The sequence below is a fragment of the Schistocerca americana genome, chromosome 7 (genome assembly GCF_021461395.2).
Source record: "Schistocerca americana isolate TAMUIC-IGC-003095 chromosome 7, iqSchAmer2.1, whole genome shotgun sequence".
Lineage (NCBI taxonomy): Eukaryota > Metazoa > Arthropoda > Insecta > Orthoptera > Acrididae > Schistocerca > Schistocerca americana.
This window is the reverse complement of record NC_060125.1, coordinates 81,327,581-81,346,799: the sequence shown is the minus strand read 5'-3', so window position 1 is coordinate 81,346,799 and position 19,219 is coordinate 81,327,581. Positions and strand designations below refer to the sequence as shown.

General features: G+C 43.5%; 1 protein-coding gene across 1 annotated transcript in view; it reads left to right on the top strand.

Annotated features, from left to right (window-relative positions):
- Nucleotides 1-4,661: 4,661 nt before the first annotated feature.
- Nucleotides 4,662-19,219, top strand: part of LOC124622729 (semaphorin-2A-like) — a 906,824-nt gene continuing 892,266 nt past the window's right edge. The window contains exon 1 of the mRNA XM_047148520.1: nt 4,662-4,883. Coding sequence (XP_047004476.1) covers nt 4,721-4,883 — 163 coding nt within the window. The 5' untranslated portion in view covers nt 4,662-4,720. The remainder of the gene's footprint in view (nt 4,884-19,219) is intronic.

The following is a 19,219-nucleotide window of genomic DNA, read 5'->3' as shown; positions in this document are numbered from 1 at the left end:
GATGTGAATGACATGCGTAATCACACTTCCATACTTATCAAGAGATCCGAAAATAATAATACGGTCTGCTGCCATCTTGCATTAACGTCGTACATTCCAGCAGGTATTTATCCCATAGGCTAGGGGTGATGCGGTTCTGTGTACCGCAGTGTTGGTCACAAAATTAACTTCGCTTATCGTTAATCCGTTACTAAAAAGGTAATGCCGTTCAACGTTAAAACTTTACTTTACTGTAGATCTAGCGCAAGTGACAGTTATTCATTCACTCGTAATAGTAAAATTCATGTTGATGGTTTTAGTGAAACGAGCAAGTGGACTAAAAGTTTTACCGTTGTTTAGGTAAAAATGTTTTGATTTGGGAAGTTCAGGTAGGACATAGAAGATGAACGTAAAAATGTTTAACCAATTAGTTTTATTATCACATAGTTATCAATGTTATGTTTATCTAACGCGTTAAATGACAAATTGTTGCAAACAAATGTTTCTTAACATCACTGGGTAAAATGGCCATTTGTAGAAACTTCCACTGTGATACCAGCACTACATACTAAACATAGCGTTCACATCTCATGCTCAAAGTGATGCCCATTGGCTTGCGTACATAGGGTCACCCTGCGGATGAAGGATGCCCTACTTCGTGCTACTGTTTCCTCTTTGATGGCTGTACAAGCATCAATAAGGCGTTGCTTCATGTCCTCTGGTGTTGTTGGTTCATGTTGGTAAACACCATCATTCACTGCTCCCCAAAGAAAATAATCCAGCGGGGTAAGGTCCGGAGATCGGGCAGGCCACCTAACTGGGCCACCTCGTCCAATCAACCTACCAGGGAACTTACGGTTCAGAAGTCGTCGTGCTCGTAAGGCGTTATGTGCAGGGCATCCGTCATGCTGATACCACATGACCATTCTCCGGTTCAGAGGTACGGTGTCCAAGAGAACAGGAAAATTGTGTCGTATAAATCTGGAGTATTGTCTGCCATTTTGGATTCCATTTATAAAGAAAGATCCGATAATGATATTTCCAATAATCCCACACCAAACATTAACTTTCCACGGAAGTTGATGCTCTACCTGACGGAGCCATTTTGGATTGTCTGCGGACCAATAATGCATATTCCTCATATTGACAATTCCTTTGTTGGAGAATGATGCCTCGTCGGTAAAGAGAACATCTGCAAAAAAATTTGGATTAGTCAGAAGTTTTTGCTGAGCCCACCGACAAAATGTTACCCTATTGCGGAAGTAATTTCCACGAAGATCCTGGTGTAAATGAACATGGTAAGGATGAAATTTATAACGTTTAAGAATACGCTGTGCACTTCATTTCGACACACCAACTTCACGTTCAATTTGACGTGTACTGATTTGAGGATTCACAGCTATGGTAGCGAGCACAGCAACTTCAGCACGTTCATCTGTGCGTGTTCTAGGACGATTTCGAGGTCTTGGATTTAAGCTTCCCGTTTCACGTAGACGAGATGTGAGACGACCAAACATCCGGCGCGAAGGCGATGGCTTGTCAGGGAATCGTCTTCTGTACAGTCGTTCTGCCTGAACAGCTTTTCGTCCACCTACAACAGGGTACATTACAGGTATGTAGAGTAGAGTAGAAAACAGACATACTAACTTAATAATCATAATGTTCGCTAACAGTACTAGCAACAAACAAGCAATCTCATAAGGTATTTCCCGTCAACGTACTGTAAGTAGGCTGTTTATGTTTTCTTATTGCCAACGTTACGTAGCAGTCTGTGGCTGCTTGCATTGTTGTAATACTCGCTATTGTAGTGTTAGGCAGCTGGATGTGAACAGCGCGTAGTGTTGTGCAGTTGGAGGTGAGCCGCCAGCAGTGGTGGATGTGGGGAGAGAGATGGCGGAGTTTTGTAATTTGTCATGAACTGCTATATATATTATGACTATCAAGGTAAATACATTGTTTGTTCTCTAAAAAAAAAAAAACAAAAAAAAACACTGCTATTTTACTGTAATAAACGATCAGGACTGTCTTTATGGACTGTGAGAAAATTTTAGCTTTTGACCAACATTGTATCAATAAGTGTGTGCATTTGATATCTTTGTTATTGTAATTATGAAAAATTTTATCAAATCATTATTGGCCACTGCCCAAAACAATTTTTAAAATTTTTTGTGGGGAGCATGGGGGTTATGTAAGTAGGCTGTTTATGTTTTCTTATTGGCAACGTTACGTAGCAGTCTGTGGCTGCTTTGCATTGTTGTAATACTCGCCATTGTAGTGTTAGGCAGCTGGATGTGAACAGCGCGTAGTGTTGCGCAGTTGGAGGTGAGCCGCCAGCAGTGGTGGATGTGGGGAGAGAGATGGCGGAGATTTGTAATTTGTCATGAACTGCTATATATATTACGACTATCAAGGTAAATACATTGTTTGTTCTCTATTAATATCTTTCATTTGCTAACTGTCCCAATCAGTAGTTAATGCCTTCTGTAGTTTGAATCTTTTATTTAGCTGGCAGTAGTGGCGCACGCTGTACTGCAGTAGTTCGAGTAATGAAGATTTTTGTGAGGTAATTGATTTCTGAAAGGTATACTTTAATGTTACTCAGGGCCATTCTTTTGCAGGGATTTTTGAAAGTCAGATTGCGTTGCGCTAAAAATATTGTATGTCAGTTTAAGCACAGTCCTGTATAAATTGTTCTAAGGGGACGTTTCAGTACATTCTCCATAGATCAGCAGCGTTTCTACCATATCTTCATGTGTGTACATTATACTGTACAGTATAAGTTCCACAACACAACGTTTATTCACAATGTGTACTACCTCCGTGCCGTCACTAGATTACTCTGATGCACGACTACACTGGCAAGCGGTGTACTGCACGCCAAAGCTACAAGAAATGGGATGCTCGGAGGGTGGTGGAGTACAGGAGTTTGCATGGGTCGCAAATCATAATAAGGCGAAGTGGTAACTGTGGCAGTAGTGGGAACTACGCTGGACACTTGACTAGGTAGAGCCAGGCCCTGCGCGACAGGCACAATGGGTCATATAACGCATTAGATAAACCTTATTTTGGGTGTGCAGGATAAATAAGACAACCTGACGGGTGTACACAGATCGGTACTGGTTCATATTGTGTACGTAGATACGTAAAACGTGCAAGAGGGAAACCATTATGTGCTTATGAGAGTTGATGGCAGCAGACCGTATTATTCGTTTCGGACCTCTTGATAAGTACGGAGGTGTGATTACACATGTCAATCAAATCGCGATTATGGGCAGCATGGGGTTCACGCCTGAGCCTCAGGACGTGCGCTAGCAGCGCATGTCGGGTGTTTCAAGCGTCAACTCCGCGTCTTAATATCTCAGGATGTAATGGGAATATTGCGATGCAATCAACGCCATTGTGTATGTGCTTTGTCATGCTATGGATTGATGAAGAAAAAATATAGGAGGTCCATTTAAAAAAACATATGTTTGTGTTAAAAAATACATATGCTTTCGTTTTAGAATGTTTCCAAATATGTACATTCATGGGCCCCAGTCCTACATTGATACCGGTGAAAGTCGTTTTCCAATAGCTGTTATTGTTCCAGAGATATTTTGGGTGGACAAGGTAGCTGGGACACCCTGTATAATATGAAAAGCAATGGTCCCATAACACTCCCCTGTGGCACGCCAGAGGTTACTTTAACGTCTGTAGACGTCTCTCCATTGATAACAACATACTGTGTTCTGTTTGCTAAAAACTCTTCAATCCAGCCACACATCTGGTCTGATATTCCGTATGCTCTTACTTTGTTTATCAGGCGAACAGTGCGGAACTGTATCGAACGCCTTCCGGAAGTCAAGGAAAATGGTATCTACCTGGGAGCCTGTATCTAATATTTTCTGGGTCTCATGAACAAATAAAGCGAGTTGGGTCTCATACGATCGCTGTTTCCGGAATCCATGTTGATTCCTACAGAGTAGATTATGGGTTTCCAGAAACGACATGATACGCGAGGAGAAAACTTATTCTAAAATTCTACAACAGATGGACGTCAGAGTTATAGATCTATAGTTTTGCGCATCTGCTCGACGACCCTTCTTGAAGACTGGGACTACCTGTGCTCTTTTGCAATCATTTGGAATCTTCCGTTCCTCTAGAGACTTGCGGTACACGGCTGTCAGAAGGGGGCACGTGTCCCTGTGTACTCTGAATGTGTTTACGCGTGCCACCAGTCCTCCTACCTGGTACTCTGAACGTGTCAACGCGAAGAGACGTTCAGAGTACCAGGTAGAAGGACTGACGTCGCGTGTAAACACGTTCAGAGCACACAGGGACAGGTACAAAGGCGCGCGCATTAACACGTCCAGGGGGTAATTAGTCCGCGGTTGGGTACCACTTCTTTAGACTGTGGTAGAACTGCACTCCGGAATCCCGCGTCACTAACAGTTTACGCAGTCTACTTGGGCGGTGCTGCAGCTGTTCATCCCTGCTGCGAGTGGTCTGCGGGTGCGTCACACTGGCTGTGGGAAGGGTGAGGTCGCAGCCGCAGGCTACTCCGCATCCGCGACCTACCGCACAGGTGGCCGTGTTACTTCGCCGCCTCGGCTCCACTCGTGCATTTTCGCCGGCGGTCGGGCGTGGCGCGCTACTCAGACGACGCGCCCGCGGCAGGCAGTCGGCGTCTGGAGGGCGTCGTGGTAGGGTTGCGGCACGGTCGGCGTCGCGGTGGCATGAGCTGGTGAGCGCGCGGACCACGATGTCGCGTCGGTGTCGCTGGCAGGCCCCGTCCTGGGCCAGTCTGCGGCTGCTGCTGGCGCTGCTCTTGGCAGCCAGCCCCGAGTGGGCGGCGGCCCGACGGCACAGGTCTGCCGACGTCTTTGACGAGGAACTCCACGTGCACCATCTCAGGCACCACAGAGGTAGGACTCGGAAAGGTCGTCACTTTCGTTTTTCACGAGACGATCGCATGAGCAGTTACAGTGCCCTATCCAGTTTCTACTTGCCAGTGGTCATCTTCAGACTGACTATAGGCAAAAAGAGGGGAGAGATGAATAATTACAGAACTCATAAAATGTGCCAACTAAATATCTACATAATCATAAAAAGGAATGAAATTATACCTAAAGGCACCTGCTGCAATGGGTTCCCATTGTGTCGTGACCAGTATGAAAGACAACAGCAGGTAGTGGTCAAACGTTTGCACACATAGTGAAAACCTCTGTTTGTTCATACACGTATCTACTTCTTTTCCCGTCTATCTCGCCCACCCCAAAATTTTTTCTCTCCAGAAGCAAGAGTGAAAAAAATAAAAATGCCTCAAGCAAATATTCTTTAACTATGAAGAGGCCATCACCCAGCATGATTACCTTTTTGCATGGCGATTCATCTTTTTACGGCCTGAAAGATCGGGTTTAAAGTCAATTGTTCCAGCATACAGTTCCCAATCGCCCGCTTGTCATATAGGATCATTTTTGATAATCCGGTCCGCATGAACCTCCCATAGTAAGGAGCGTAACATAAAAGTCCTACTGGGGCCCTAAATTTGAATTCAACTAAGCTTTCTCACCTACTTACTACAGTAACACCAGTTCTGCCTGTCAGGGCGTGTTCAAAATGCTTCAAATGGCTCTAAGTACTCTGGGACTTAACACCTGAGGTCATCAGTCCCCTATACTTAGAACTACTTAAACCTAACTAACCTAAGGACATCACACACATCTATGCCCGAGGCAGGATTCGAACCTGCGACCTTAGCAGCAGCGCGGTTCCGAACTGAAGCACCTAGAACCGCTCGGTCACAGCGGCCGGCTCGGTGCGAGTAAGAAAGCAAAAATAAGTCACCACAACCAAGGAAAAATTGACACTCTCCAGTTCTCGTAAAAGTCATTCAATGAAAAGACAAGCTGAATCGCGTACAACATGTTCCCTCGTTCCTTCTCAGTATACCAAGGAAAACGATGAATTATTTTATTCAAATAATTTCGGCGTAGATTCTGAAAACACGGATACATTCACTTCGCCGTGTATAATTTAACTATCCATTCATTACATGATATTAAATCAAGACCACATTCAATGTATATTATTCTGTCCCGGCACTTGTAAAAGAGTTACGTCAGTCGGGAATAGATACAGTGTAAGGACTGGCGCATATAAATCTTAACTCAATTCTCCTTCTTCCTCAGCGACTTCTTCTGTGCTGTCGAGGACGTTGTGATGTCTTCTTCACCGCGGATCCCACCTCCTTCCTTCGTCCTCTGGGTTGAAACATTGCGTGGCGGCTCGTAAACTCAGATCCAGCAGATTTTCATGAACAATTAATAATATGATTATACCCCACTTGAAGCCCTAAGAGGATCACCCAGCAAGCCTTTGTAATGCACATTACCACGTTTAATCGAACACTTTACCTATGGATGAATAAGAGCATGCATGGCTCAAATAGTTGCACTTCCAACTTTCTTCGTTATGAAGATATGAGCAGCAGCACGTCTTTCTTAAATACCACCCTGTATTTTTTATGCAGCAGTCCATTTCCGTCCCTCAAGGACTACTGAGTAGCGTATCACAGTGTACTATTCACGTAAACCTGACGTTGATAAAAACATATTGCCTTTGACCCTACTGTATTAGCACACATTGCGCGTACCCGGGGTGAGGTAACTCATCCACTTCCTGGAGCTGACAGTAAACAAACGGAATCGTAAGGATAATGCATACCGATCATTCAGTCAACCGTCTTCAGTTTAAAGTTAATGCGAGTACAGTATACACCAACGAAGAGAAGCCATAGAATGCTACACAGCGTTTAAAAGTACTGCAGTATTCTATTACATGTTTCCGAGTCATAAATAACCAAAACATTATTGCACTTACTATTCTAATAACTTAAACTCTTCGTACAGGTAGATGCTTATTGATGGTTGCTGGTAGCTAAGCAACATTTACTTATTTATTTATTTATTTATTGTTCTTCTAGGCTAAAACTCATTTCAGGTGGTCAAGATAAATGGGACGCTTTGTATAGTATTGTTGACAACGCAATGGGAACAGCTTGTAATAAGTGCCGTTAGGTAAAAATTTATTCTGTTTTATTAATACGTAGATAGTTATTCTGCAAAGTCTATGAATTCCGTTATTATTTTTTGTCTACGTGTTTTATCTTTTGGCAGCCCTAAGATGTCCAACGGGTGGTCGAAATCCGTCACGGCATTCTGAGATGCTCTTGTGATTGTGTTTCAAAAATATAAAAATAAAGAAAAAACATAATCAGCCACATATTGTCCATGGATGTTATGTCACTTTTCCCAATTTTTTTTCCAAATGCCATCACTGAAAGATGGCATCTGACTATGATCAACTGAAATCGAAAGGGATTACTGAGAAAACAGCAAAAGGCGCGGCAGTGTCGTCATACGCGTCGTTAATGGAAAATCCACAATTTGAAAGTACTAAAAGGACTTATCAGATTTCTCCTAGTGATCGCAGTATTTAGCACTTGAAGTAGTTGATTAATAAGTTCATGAAGATGTATGGAGTTAAAGGAATCCGTGCTGAATACTGTCATTCCAGACAGAAAAAGTGACGATCTTTTACGGAATTAATGACCTAGACACCTTCAACAATGTGGCTCGAAAGGACGTTCCGAAATGTCAGAGCTACTACTCCGATTCACCATCGTTACTCGACAACTTGGCATCCTCAGAAAGCTCCACCGATATATTCGTCCACTTTCCAGTAGCGACAAGTTTGCTATAATGTATAGATTTTCCTCATTTTCTTTTTGAGCTCCATTACTTTTCGCAATAAATGTTATGATTTCACGTTTTTAATTCAATGAAGGTGCAGTTTAATCCAGCTACATTGCTGTGTATTTGCTTATTGTTAGTAGCTTAACATAGCTAATAAATTATCGCAGCATCACAATCTGCAAGAGTTAGGTAATTTTTGGATATTCATTGTTGTCATGTACACGGGACGGCGACCGATGTTATGTGTAAAGAAAACGAACCACCACTGCCGTTATCATTAAAGAATTTTATTTCAAACAAGTAGTTTATGCGATGCATCAGCAGTGCGTACCACTCTCAGTAGTGACAACACGTTGTAGATTGTACACTACTGATACAGACTATGCAATCCACGACAACTGGCATTACATGGGTTCTACGATACATGGGCCAAGGAGTGAAACGGTCTTTTGATTTGCAACGAACGTGAAGATGGCGTAAGCGTAGCGCCGAAACTAGTCGTTTGAAATACATTTCTTTGATGATACGCCTGTGGTGGTTCGCTTTTTTTACCTAATTTACGTAATGTCTTTTTATGATGTCTGTCGCAAAATTAAGGACGACGTCAATATCAAATACATACATACGATACTAGTGCATCTTCTGCTGTCGGAAACGCATGTCATACCTACGTTGTTTCAGAGTGGAAGAACTTCTCTATCGTAGTTTGTTTTTTGAAGGATTGCATGAACTGCGCGTATGAAACGAAAGAAATGAATGTATCTCCTAAGAGTGAAGGTTTAAGCAACGCAGCATACCCAGTTATTTTCTAGAAAGACTGTCAATACCATCAAGTAAAATTTTCAGTCAATGCCGAAAAGGAATCCAAATATGAAAGTTGGATGTTAATTACGAATTTAAACGGAAACTGCTGCTACAAGCAGATTGTTGGGTGTCTGAGAAAGACAAGAGGAATCGCCAAAATATCGTACAATATGAAATCAAAAATTTTGCTGGATGCCTGTGTTATCTGTCCACTGAAACAACTATTTATACATTCGACACTTAAGTTTAAATTTTGGAATTTGTTTCTTGGTTTATGGAACCAAGAGGATGCTCTTTCGACAATAATGTTAACATTGTTCATTGTGCAGTGTAAGATGAATAACTATAACCACGCGCTGCTTATAGCCATTGATTATAGTTTCCCGTGTTTTTTTGCAAGCGCTGTCGTCAGCAATGTGTTGACGTACTGGAAACTCCTGTTGGGTTCCAGCAATTTTTGAGGAACACAACGAGCTAAATGTTTTCTCTATATATTCATACTGAAAAAAAAATCCAGTTCATTATGAAGAACTTAAAACAGCCATAAGCATAGGGCGGGAGAAAAAATGCTTTTGTGAACAGACGACTTTGTCACTGGTAATGATTTATGTATAATTTGCGATAGTATGTTGTAATTGACCATCGGATATGTTTTCAAAATAATTTTCAGGAGAACTAGACAGTCATTATTTAAAATAGATTCATTATACTTTTGCCCGAAAATGGAACATGTAAAACATCTGTCGTTAAAATTGCACTAAGAATTTGCAGAGCTGTTACGTTAGACAAATCACAAACATAAAACAATTTTTACCTGGTGTTAAGCAGAATTTCCATTATCAATGGATTTAGCAATGGCCGTTCTCGTTCCTTTTTCTACCATTTATTTACGAGAATCTTCATTTTCAGCAGTGGTGGTCATTATCGTAAAATGTAGCTCCATCGAAAGTGTCATGAGACCAGGAGTGACGGACATTAAGCCCTGCATCTAACTGTGTCAGAATAAAGACAGATTTATGTTTTTATAGACTTCACTATAATAAGCTTTGTTATATTCATATTGTATGTTATATATGAATAAATATTGCTTTTTGTTTCAAATTTTAATACGTACCACTTTTTGATCTTCTTTATGTTGGTGTTTTAGTGCACTACTTTATTCTTTAACTATTTCTTTACCTATTTTAAGTATTTTTTTTTCAAGTATTGTTCGAGTACAAAAATTAACTCGGTCGTTGGATAGTTATCATGCAGAAACATTCGCATAGAAAATAGTACATGCGTTGTTTTTATGTGCAATTAATACCAATTACACTTACGACAGTAATGTGAGGATTGCAAAGAAATACACTAGTACTATGGGGTTTCCGACGACAAAATTCGAGAACACCTATTCCGCATCATAACGCATATCGGTACGCATGCGCTGCCCAATAAGTTCCAAAAAGCCACACATAAAAACGAGATTCTTCCGAGACTGGTACCTGTGGTTCTTTTGATTATAGGATTGTAGGGTAAAGTGTTCTGGCTACTCCTTGGGCTAAAGACCATTCGAAGATCCGCTCAGTGTCCTTATTCTACAGTACAGAATGGAAGTTTAAATGTACTCACTTCTTCCGGCTTAAACAGATGAAGCAAATCGGTTGGTTCCTTTCTGCATTTGATGTGGTTTACGGTGGGCCACATGGGGCTTATGATGGCGTCAGTAGCTTATGGGTGGTTCCTTAGAAAACACACAAAAACTTTTTTCCAATTTTTCGTACCCTAAACGAGTTGCGGGTTCAAAAACGGTATGGGTGAAATTTTTACGCTATATTCCTACCATGTCGATCTCGAACTTCATATCTTCATCCGTTTCCCAGATGCAGAGGTTCAAAGTCACCTTATCTCTGAATGTAAAATAATCACGTAAAATACGGTATGAGGCGAAATCTAAAAAAGTAAATAATCGCAAATTAACGGTACATTCTCTAGGCATTTATCTAGAACTGCCATCTTCATGTTTTCAAAAATCTTTATTAGTTCTTTAGTTCACAGAAGACCCCAACGAAAGCATTTTTAGCATTTTTAATACAAAAACCGAGCTGCTGGTTTCAAGAATGTTGTGCACAGCAAATGGGTAAAATTTTTGCAGTATATACCTAAGATCCTTATCTCCAACAAACTTGAAAATTTCATTCATATCTTAATAACCTTCTGAGATACAGAGGTTGAAAGGTATTACCTCGTGGGCGGCTCCGTAGAGAAACACACAAGAAAACGTTTCTGTAGCATTTTTTAATACCAAAACCGCGCCGCCTATTCCAAGACGTCTATGCACAGCAAATGGCTGAAATTCTTTCGCTATATTCATAAGATCCCGATCTCGAACAACCTTGACAACTTTCTAGATATCTTTACCAGTTCAAAGTAACCTTACATGTACACGTAAAATACGCACATAAGATCCGATGTGAGGCGAAATCTAAATGATAAATAAAACCATATAACTGCTCACATTATAACCGTACATTCCCTAGGCATTTATGAAGAAGTGTCTGCTCCCCGTTTTGAAATATATGTATCCGTACCGAGCGACGTGGCGTAGTGGTTAGCACACTGGAGTCGCATTCGGGAGGACGACGGTCCAATCCCGGGTCCGGCCATCCTGATATAGGTTTTCCGTGATTTCCCTAAGTCGCTCCAGGCAAATGCCGGGATGGTGCTTTTGAAACGGCACGGCCCATTTCCTTCCCTGTACTTTCCTAATCCGATGAGACCAATAACTTCGCTGTCTGGTCTCCTCCCCCAAACAAACCCCTAATATCCTGATCTCGAACGACTCTGAAAGTTTTCTTGACATCTTAATCCGTTTCCGAGATACAGAGGTTCAAAGTTACCCTACTAGTATACGCAAAATGCGCACGTAAAATCCGATGTGAGGCGAAAACGTAGTTTAAAGTGATAAAGCACTGACAAATATGTTGTATCTGTGATCATGATTAATGTTCTGAGAGCCCCCCGTTGTAGTACTGAAGCACGTGCAAAATTTATGTGCACGTAAAACCCGCTCTGAAGTATAGAATAAGTTTATTGTTATTTCCATTTCAATAAGTAAACTACCAAAATTTTAGTGACTCACAAAGTCCTTTTCTTGTGAGTATCGTGCCCTGCTGTGGAAGGGAAACGTAGGAAACAGCGGAAAATGCTCCTACTGGAGCAAAATGACTGCGAATATGTTTCTGTTAAAAACACGTTGTCTGAAAAGTGCGGTAGCCGATGTATCATTCTACCTTCCTCTCAAAATTTTCTGAGCACTAATTTATGCTAAGTGGAAAGGAGGCCGTGGCAGTTGTAAAGAGACGGAAAAGTAATAAATATTGGTAGCAAGTAGACAATGGTTGTCCTAGAGAAGGAGGGAAGGAGGCAATGGCAGTGGGTTAAAAATGGTTCAAATGGCTCTGAGCACTATGGGACTCAACTGCTGAGGTCATTAGTCCCCTAGAACTTAGAACTAGTTAAACCTAACTAACCTAAGGACATCACAAACATCCATGCCCGAGGCAGGATTCGAACCTGCGACCGTAGCGGTCTTGCGGTTCCAGACTGCAGCGCCTTTAACCGCACGGCCACTTCGGCCGGCCAATGGCAGTGGGGGGGGGGGGGGGGGGGGGGGAGAGGGGGACAGTAGCAGTGGAACATTATTAACAGTGATAGAACAGTGCTAGCAAAAACGTGAAAGAGAATGTGCCAGTGGGAGATGAACGAAGTGTCAGAGAAGGAACCGTACCGTTCTTCGCTGTGTAAAATATTTCTTCTGTTAATCGAACGTAGACTCTCAAGAGTTTATCGGACGAATGTTTTGTACTTTCTTTGCGGATACATTAGATTTCCTTAATATTCTCCCAATAAGAGGCCTGGTGTCTGACTTTCCTGCGTTTTTTTTTTTTTTTTTTGATCGTTTTACTTGATGCGTCCGGGATGGTTTTTCAGCAAGTATTTTACGGTAGTATATGAATTTTTCGCCAATAGTGTAATCAAATACACTCTATTTAAAAAACAAAACACAAATAAAGAACACAACCAGACCTGACGCACCGCGTAGGAGCTACGAAAATTGGTCACGAATTGATATTCGTGCAGAGACCAATGGAAAATACAAAATAGTCAACTTTGGCGGTCAGTCGATGAATCTGCGAAGCAGCAACGCAGTTTCACCGGGGACCTGGCAAGGGTAGTAAACAGGGGAGATGATCTCATCATTTGAGGGAGGACTTTTTTTTTTGTCATCAGTCCACTGACTGGTTTGATGCGGCCCGCCACGAATTTCTTTCCTGTGCTAACCTCTTCATCTCAGAGTAGCACTTACAACCTACGTCCTCAATTATTTGCTTGACGTATTCCAATCTCTGTCTTCCTCTACAGTTTTTGCCCTCTACAGCTCCCTCTAGTACCATGAAAGTCATTCCCTCAAGTCTTAGCAGATGTCCTATCATCCTGTCCCGTCTCCTAATCAGTGTTTTCCACATATTCCTTTCCTCTCCGATTCTACGTAGAACCTCCTCATTCCTTACCTTATAAGTCCACCTAATTTTCAACATTCGTCTATAGCACCACATCTCAAATGCTTCGATTCTCTTCTGTTCCGGTTTTCCCACAGTCCATGTTTCACTACCATACAATGCTGTACTCCACACGTACATCCTCAGAAATTTCTTCCTCAAATTAAGGCCGGTATTTGATATTAGTAGACTTCTCTTGGCCAGAAATGCCTTTTTTGCCATAGCGAGTCTGCTTTTGATGTCCTCCTTGCTCCGTCCGTCAGTGGTTATTTTACTGCCTAGGTAGCAGAATTCCTTAACTTCATTGACTTCGTGACCATCAATCCTGATGTTAAGTTTCTCGCTGTTCTCATTTCTACTACTTCTCATTACCTTCGTCTTTCTCCGATTTACTCTCAAACCATACTGTGTACTCATTAGACTGTTCATTCCGTTCAGCAGATCATTTAATTCTTCTTCACTTTCACTCAGGATAGCAATGTCATCAGCGAATCGTATCATTGATATCCTTTCACCTTGTATTGTAATTCCACTCCTGAACCTTTCTTTTATTTCCATCATTGCTTCCTCGATGTACAGATTGAAGAGGAGGGGCGAAAGGCTACATCCTTGTCTTACACCCTTCTTAATACGAGCACTTCGTTCTTGATCGTCCACTCTTATTATTCCCTCTTGGTTGTTGTACATATTGCATATGACCCGTCTCTCCCTACAGCTTACCCCCACTTTTTTCAGAATCTCGAACAGCTTCCACCATTTTACATTGTCAAACGCTTTTTCCAGGTCGACAAATCCTATGAAAGTGTCTTGATTTTTCTTTAGCCTCCCTTCCATTATTAGTCGTAACGTCAGAATTGCCTCTCTCGTCCCTTTACTTTTCCTAAATCCAAACTGATCGTCATCTAGCGCATTCTCAATTTTCTTTTCCATTCTTCTGTATATTATTCTTGTAAGCAGCTTCGATGCATGAGCTGTTAAGCTGATTGTGCGATAATTCTCGCACTTGTCAGCTCTTGTCGTCTTCGGAATTGTGTGGAAGTCAGATGGAGGACGTTTAGTTGGGCTCAAAGAAGCCGGTTGGGATAATCGATTAATCGCTCTACATTTCAAGAAGAACGATGTCACTGACGATGTTGGCGGGAATGGGCGATCCATGGCCGAACACTGCGGCAACAAGGAGAGACACTCAGAGCCCCAGATTCATCATTATCATCGATCCGATGTCCAATCGGTGCTTCAGTAACCATCAGGACAATTAACAGGCGGCTCACAGAAAGGGGGCTGAGGTGGCGGTGCCCCTTGTGCCGGCTACCTTTGACCTCCACCAGCATCGCCGTTTGCAGTGATGTCGGACACATTCGGCCTTGAATCTCATTGACTCGGTTATAATGTCTTCAGTGATGAGTCCCACATGCAATAGAGCCTCGATGGCAAATGAAGACGAGTCTGGTGACGCTCCTGGCGGCGACAGGATACTAACGTGGTTATCTCACGCCACACGTCCAACAACCCGATGTGATGGTCCTGAATGCCATTTATTTTCATAGTAGGACCCCCTTGGTTGTCACCCGCGACACCCTTACAGCACATCTGTACGATATTCTCCATCCCTCTTTGTTAGCCTTCACGACAAGCCATTCTGTGCTCACACTTCAGCATGGTAGTTCGCATGCGGTCAGAGTTTCTACCGTCTTGTTGCTTGCCAAGACAAGGCCGCCGGATATGTTTGCAATTGAGAACGTTTGGAGCATAATTGGCAGGACCCTCTATCTAGCTCTGTATTTTGATGATCTAACGCCCCAATAGGGCAGAATTTGGCACGATACCCTTAGGATGACACTCAACAACTCTATCAATCAATGCCAAACAGAATAACTATCTGCATAAGGATCAATCTGTGAAGCTGTTTCTCTTGAATAAATCATTATATTTTTCTGAAATTGCAGTCATTGTTTGCTTGTATATGTACATCACATCTCCAGATTTCCGTCCCCTTCGGATAATTGTTTACCAGCCAATGTGGCCGAGCTGTTCTAGGCGCTTCAGTCCGGAATCGCGCGACCGCTACGTCGCAGGTTCGAATCCTGCCTCGGGCATAGATGTGTGTGATGTCCTTAGGTTAGTTAGATTTAATTAGTTCTAAGTTCTAGGGGACTGATGACCTCAAATGTTAAGTCCCATAGTGGCCAGAGCCATTTGAACCATTTGATAATTATTTCGCGCTTTTTCGTCCTTCGGGTGTCTATATTGCAATCAGTAAGGGCCCTAAGTCATTCCCTCGGTGCACTTTCAAAATTATCTTTACACAACTTGACTTATTTTCATGAAGAATGACGTGTTGAACTCTGTCAGCAGTGACATCCTGAACGCAGTAACAAATCTCGTTCGATCTCGGTATGGGCGTATATTGTTCACTAAACGACACTGCGGAATTATACAGGATGGTCCATTGATCGTGACCGGGTCAAACATCTCACGAAATAAGCGTCAAACGAAAAAACTAAAAAGACCGAAACCTGTATAGCTGGAAGGGGAAAACCAGATGGCACTATGGTTGGCCCGCTAGATGGCGCTGCTGTAGGTCAAACTGATATCAACTGCGTTTTTTAAATAGGAACCCCCATTTCTAATTACATATCCGTGTAGTACGTAAAGAAATATGAATGTTTTAGTTGGACCACTTTTTTCGCTTTGTGATAGATGGCGCTGTAATAAACATATGGCTCACAATTTTAGACGAACAATTGATATTAGGTAGGATTTTTAAATTAAAATACAGAACGTAGGTACGTTTGAACATTTTATTTTGGTTGTTCCAATGTGATACATGTACCTTTGTGAACTTATCATTTCTGAGAACGCATGCTGTTACAGCGTGATTACCTGTAAATACCACATTAATGCAATAAATGCTCAAAATTATGTCCCTCAACCTCAATGCATTTGGCAATACGTGTAACGATATTCCTTTCAACAGCGAAATGCGCTGACGCATGTTGTCAGGCGTTGTCGGAGGATCACAATAGCAAATATCCTTCAACTTTCCCCACAGAAAGAAATCCAGGGACGTCAGATCCGGTGAACGTGCGGGCCATGGTATGGTGCTTCGACGACCAATCCACCTGCCATGAAATATGCTATTCAATACCGCTTCAACGGCACGCGAGCTATGTGCCGGACATCCATCATGTTGGAAGTACATCGGAATTCGGTTATGCAGTGAAACATCTTGTAGTAACATCGGTAGAACATTACGTAGGAAATCAGCATACATTGCACCATTTAGCTGCCATCGATAAAATGGGGGCCAATTATCCTTCCTCCCATAATACCGCAGCATACATTAACCTGCCAAGGTCGCTGATGTTCCACTTGTCACAGCCATAGTGGATTTTCCGTTGCCCAGTAGTGCATATTATGCCGGTTGAAGTTACCGCTGTTGGTGAATGACGCTTCGTCGCTAAATAGGACGCGTGCCAAAGTTTCTCATGTGCCCAGTGGTAGAGCTGTACACGACGTTCAATATCGTCGCCATGCAATTGCTGGTGTATAGAAATATGGTACGGGTGCAATCGATGTTGATGTAGCATTCTCAACACCGACGTTTTTGAGATCCCTTATTTTCGCGCAATTTGTCTGCTACTGATGTGCGGTTTAGCAGCGACAGCAGCTAAAACACCTACTTGGGCATCATCATTTTTTGCAGGTCGTGGATGACGTTTCACATGTGGCTGAACACTTCCTGTCTCCTTAAATAACGTAACTATCCGGCGAACGGTCCGGACACGTGGATGATGTCGTAAGGATGCCGAGCAGCATACATAGCACACGCCCGTTGGGCATTTTGATCACAATAGCCATACATCAACACGATATCGACATTTTCCACAATTGGTAAACGGTCCATTTTAAGACGGATAATGTATCACGAAGCAAATACCGTCCGCACTGGCGGAATGTTACGTGATACCACGTACTTATACGTTTGTGACTATTACAGCGTCATCTATCACAAAGCGAAAAAAGTGGTCCAACTAAAACATTCATATTTCTTTACGTACTACACGAATATGTAAGAAAAATGGGGGCTCCTATTTTTAAAAAATCGCAGTTGATATCCGTTTGACCCATGGCAGCGCCATCTAGCTGGCCAACGATAGCACCATCTGGTTTCCCCCTTCAAGCTAGACGAGTTTCATTGTTTGTAGTGTTTTCGTTTGATGCTTATTTCGTGAGATATTCGGCCCGGTCACTATCAATGGACAACCCTGCATTTTTCTGTAGCCAAAGCCTGGCAGCAACCAGTACGAGATGCTTTAATTCCTCTTTAAGTCACAAAGGACTTAACAGACATTGGCTACCAGTGACATTGTTTTAAGTCAGTGGGGGAAGTTGAAAATTTGTGTTGGGCTGGAATCTGAACCCGGGTCTCGTGCTTGCTAGACACATGAGCTAACCACTGCGCAATCATCGTAACAGCACGTCTACCCTAGGACGCCTCCAATCAGACCCAAATTCTCAACTTATCCACACATTACTAATGTAGTGTCCCTTGCCCCTTATTCTCACTACTGGCGACATTTAGGGGATTCCCTTAAGAGTTGGGGCCTGGTGTGCATCTGCACTGAAGAGATCACTGGTCGTCCTTGCCTGCATTATACACTCCTGGAAATGGAAAAAAGAACACATTGACACCGGTGTGTCAGACCCACCATACTTTCTCCGGACACTGCGAGAGGGCTGTACAAGCAATGATCACACGCACGGCACAGCGGACACACCAGGAACCGCGGTGTTGGCCGTCGAATGGCGCTAGCTGCGCAGCATTTGTGCACCGCCGCCGTCAGTGTCAGCCAGTTTGACGTGGCATACGGAGCTCCATCGCAGTCTTTAACACTGGTAGCATGCCGCGACAGCGTGGACGTGAACCGTATGTGCAGTTGACGGACTTTGAGCGAGGGCGTATAGTGGGCATGCGGGAGGCCGGGTGGACGTACCGCCGAATTGCTCAACACGTGGGGCGTGAGGTCTCCACAGTACATCGATGTTGTCGCCAGTGGTCGGCGGAAGGTGCACGTGCCCGTCGACCTGGGACCGGACCGCAGCGACGCACGGATGCACGCCAAGACCGTAGGATCCTACGCAGAGCCGTAGGGGACCGCACCGCCACTTCCCAGCAAATTAGGGACACTGTTGCTCCTGGGCTATCGGCGAGGACCATTCGCAACCGTCTCCATGAAGCTGGGCTACGGTCCCGCACACCGTTAGGCCGTCTTCCGCTCACGCCCCAACATCGTGCAGCCCGCCTCCAGTGGTGTCGCGACAGGCGTGAATGGAGGGACGAATGGAGACGTGTCGTCTTCAGCGATGAGAGTCGCTTCTGCCTTGGTGCCAATGATGGTCGTATGCGTGTTTGGCGCCGTGCAGGTGAGCGCCACAATCAGGACTGCATACGACCGAGGCACACAGGGCCAACACCCGGCATCATGGTGTGGGGAGCGATCTCCTACACTGGCCGTACACCACTGGTGATCGTCGAGGGGACACTGAATAGTGCACGGTACATCCAAACCGTCATCGAACCCATCGTTCTACCATTCCTAGACCGGCAAGGGAACTTGCTGTTCCAACAGGACAATACACGTCCGCATGTATCCCGTGCCACCCAACGTGCTCTAGAAGGTGTAAGTCAACTACCCTGGCCAGCAAGATCTCCGGATCTGTCCCCCATTGAGCATGTTTGGGACTGGATGAAGCGTCGTCTCCCGCGGTCTGCACGTCCAGCACGAACGCTGGTCCAACTGAGGCGCCAGGTGGAATTGGCATGGCAAGCCGTTCCACAGGACTACATCCAGCATCTCTACGATCGTCTCCATGGGAGAATAGCAGCCTGCATTGCTGCGAAAGGTGGATATACACTGTACTAGTGCCGACATTGTGCATGCTCTGTTGCCTGTGTCTATGTGCCTGTGGTTCTGTCAGTGTGATCATGTGATGTATCTGACCCCAGGAATGTGTCAATAAAGTTTCCCCTTCCTGGGACAATGAATTCACGGTGTTCTTATTTCAATTTCCAGGAGTGTATATATGTGTGGTGTCTGTTGTTTCGGACATGTCCAAAAGAACAGACACCACTTATATCTTAACTTCTTCTGTTGG